This window comes from Setaria italica, chromosome IX, assembly GCF_000263155.2.
Source record: "Setaria italica strain Yugu1 chromosome IX, Setaria_italica_v2.0, whole genome shotgun sequence".
NCBI lineage: Eukaryota > Viridiplantae > Streptophyta > Magnoliopsida > Poales > Poaceae > Setaria > Setaria italica.
Window position 1 is genome coordinate 9,153,566 of NC_028458.1, and position 3,519 is coordinate 9,157,084.

The window sequence follows — 3,519 nt, forward strand, 5'->3', positions numbered from 1 at the left end:
AAAACCCTGTGGGAAAAATTAGCAATAGATTATGTTATGATTACTCTGTATAAACCTGTAAGGTTAGGAGTAACTTATCCTTGTATATCCCTAGAAAACCCTGTGGGGGAAAAAATGGGATATGACATCTTTTTGTGCTACCCCATTGCATCATTAAAACTTAATATGAGAAAACCTGATGGTAAAACTCCACATAACGTAACGGGTTCTATAAATAGCTGACGTCTAATACTCCTAATTTAGTATCTAAACATTGATATGACACTTGCTTAAAAATAAGCAAAGAGAACAAACGTCCCCTTTGTTTCACAAGGCACGGCAATAGATTGCAGAGAAATTTATGAGAAGAAAATGTAAGAAACAAACAGCACAGGACAAGAGTGCCAACCATGATCACAACTCACCAACTTAAACACTTACAACTGAACCAAACTTTAGAATACATGATGTTGAGTATTTCTTTCATAGAAAAGAACCATAAACTAAAAGGTTCAGAAACATGTACACTGCAGAATATACTAATGTAGCCATTCGAATCCATTTGTGTATTTGTTTTGAATTTGTGATACATAAACCATGTGCACAGTAATACCACGAGTTGATAAACATAAAACATCCGAGTACATTCTTATATATGAATTTGACCAGTCCCTTATTTCTTAGGGAAAGCTATTTCTTTCATTAATAATGGGCTGGCTAGCTAGGCATAAACAATGCAAATGCACACTATATCCGCTAGGATGTCATCATACCACGCACCATATTTGATATTTCCCGCCAATGTATATGATTTGAATGTGCACGCATATATTGCTCACACTTTGATGTTGAGCACCAGGGGCGCGTCGTCCTTGTCGACGGTGAATGTCTGCGAGATCTTGCCGGTGGGCGTGGTGACGTCGACGTGGTACTCGCCGTGGTGGCCGCGGAACTTGAACTCGCCGTTGTCGTCGGCGTGGCCGTGCGCGTGCGTGAGCCACTCGCGCTTGAGCTGCAGCAGCCGCCGCCCCGCCTCGTTGACCTGCCCCTCGGCGTCGACGAGGTGCGCGTCGTCGCGGCTCATGAAGAGCTCCCAGAACCCCCAGAGCATGACCCCCTCCACGGCCGGGTGCGCGTACGCCTCCCGCAGCATCACCTCCAGGTCGTCGGCGCGCACGTGCTCGTTCGCCGACGACACGTCCACCTCCGTGAACCAGATCGGCAGGCCCAGCACGGCGAGCCGGTCGAGCACCGACCGGATCACGGGCCCCACCGGGTTGCTGACGTGGCCCTGCAGCCCGACGCCTCCCACCGGCGCGCCCTGCTCCTGCAGCTCGATGATCTGCTGGATGTAGGCCTCGGGCGTGGCCCGGATGTCGCACATGCTCTCGACGTTGTAGTCGTTGACGAAGAGCAGGGCGTCCGGGTCGAGCTCAGCAGCCGTCTTGAACATGGTGGCGCGGATGTCCTTGCCGAGCTTGTCCTGGTAGAAGGACCCGTGGAGCATCTCGTTGTTGACATCGTAGTGCTTGAACTTGCCCTTGTACCGGGTGAGCAGCCCGTCGAGGCGGCTCTTGACGGCGGCGGAGAGGTCGTCGGTGGACAGCGTCTTGACCCACTGCTGCACGGTGTTCTCCACCTCCCAGAAGATGCAGTGGCCGCGCACGCACATGCCGTGGTCGGAGCAGAGGCGGAGGAGGTCGTCGGCGTCGGCGTAGCTCACCTGACCGCGCTGCGGCTCCGTCCAGTACCACTTGAGCTCGTTCCCGAACACCGCCCAGTTGAAGTTCTTGGTGAAGAAGTCCACGAAGTCCTCGTTGTCCATGTTGGTGCGCATGATGCACGCGCCCAGCGGGAAGCTGTTGGACACCTGACGCACGCGCACCTCCACGCCGCCGCCGGCGGCGTCCTTGACTGCGCCGCCGCTATCGGCGCCGGTCACCTTCAGCACGACGTCGCGCTTGCGGACCTTGTCGGTGAGCCTCTTAAGGTGCTTGACGCGGACCTTCCGGTCGACGGGGAAAACCTGGAGCCCGGCGACCATGAGGTCGACGCCGGCGTCGGGGCCCTGCACGTAGATCATGACGCGCGTGGCCGGCTTGGCCTCGACGCGGAACGCGCCGCCGACCTCGTACCAGCGCTCGTCGCGCGCCATGACCTGGCCGCCGTTGAGCCACTGGCTGTCGACGGCGACGGCGACGTTGATGTTCTGCGGCGAGGCGCCGGCCGGCAGCGCGCCGACGCGGACCCAGGCGGACACCTGGTACGTGGCGTAGAGGGTGAGCTTGTCGGTGATGATCTGCGCGGGCCCCATCCACGTCTGCGTGCGGTTGGTGACGTGGATGTGCTTTCCGTTGAGCGGCTCGTCGTCGTCCAGCGCCAGGGACTCCTTCGCCATGGGCGGGACCACCCGTGGCGCGCCGTCGTGGACGGACAGCGTGCAGGGTCCCAGCGGGAACCACCCGTTGAGGCCGTCGTCCAGGTTGCAGTTCTGGATGATGTTGGCGCCGTACTCAAGGTTCTGCAGCGAACATGTATTAGATTCCGTCATCCAGGTGACTTGACAGGTGCCATGTCATCTTCAGAAATACGTGAAGAAATATGTACCTCGAAGTCCGGCGCCGGCGCCGGCGGGGCCTTCTGCGCGTGCTTGACGACCAGGCTGTCGAGGAGCACGTCGACGCCGGCCTGGGGGCCCTCGATGTAGATGGACGCCTTGGCCACGGTGGAGTTGAGCAGGATCTTCCCCTGCAGCTGCACCCACTCCTTGTCCGACACCTGGGCCTTGCCGACGCTGAGGTACTGCTGCCGGCCGTCGGCCGTCTGCACGCCGAGCGTGGCGCGCACCTCGCACGCCGCCACGCCGCCACCGCCCGCGGCCGCGTGGAGCCGCACGGTGGCCGTGGCCTCGTACAGCAGCTTGCGCTGCATCCGCGCCGTGACGTCCTGCTGCACGCCGTTCCACGTGTCGGTCCGCCCCGTCGCCGCCACGAAGTACTTGCCGTTGGCGGGGAGCACCTTGCCGTCGTCCAGCGAGTCGTGCAGCTCGATCTTGCACCCGTTCCCCGTCCAGTTGTCCAATCCGTCCTCGAACTCCGGGTTCAGGATGATGTTGTCGTCGCCGGCGCCGTCGCCGAGCACAAGCCCCGCCGGGTCGCTGCCGATCGCCATTGCAGTAACCGCCGGGTTCAGGAGTAAGCAGGAGGGTGATTTATTACTGTGTAGTCAGCTAATAGTAATCGAGGAGCTGGCTAATCTTGCGATGAGACCAGTGAGATGAACTGGGCATGTATATATACGGATCGTCGTCTCAAAGACAGGCATGGAGACACCAACAAATGTGGCGGGGATTGCAAGCTACGTAGAGGAGATGTTCGCATCGGTTTCGTCTCAACTTGACGAACACTTGATCTGCCTCTTGCTCGAGGTTAACGATGCGCGATCCACAAACGATCTGCCTTGGACCGGATGGTTGCTTCAGCTTAGGGGTTGAATCACCCGGTGGCGATCGATAATCCATCTGCATATGATCCCAAGTCT

At 58.0% G+C, this 3,519-nt stretch overlaps 1 protein-coding gene across 1 annotated transcript; it reads right to left on the reverse strand.

The window, feature by feature from the left end:
* Positions 1–514: 514 nt before the first annotated feature.
* On the reverse strand, positions 515–3,232 carry LOC101767839 (exoglucanase XynX). Its single transcript, XM_004982141.2, has 2 exons — positions 2,587–3,232; positions 515–2,500 (listed from the first exon to the last, which is right to left on the reverse strand). Exons 1-2 carry the CDS (start codon positions 3,148–3,150, stop codon positions 815–817), a joined length of 2,250 nt encoding a protein of 749 aa, XP_004982198.1. The 5' UTR covers positions 3,151–3,232; the 3' UTR covers positions 515–814.
* Between the last annotated feature and the right edge of the window lie 287 nt (positions 3,233–3,519).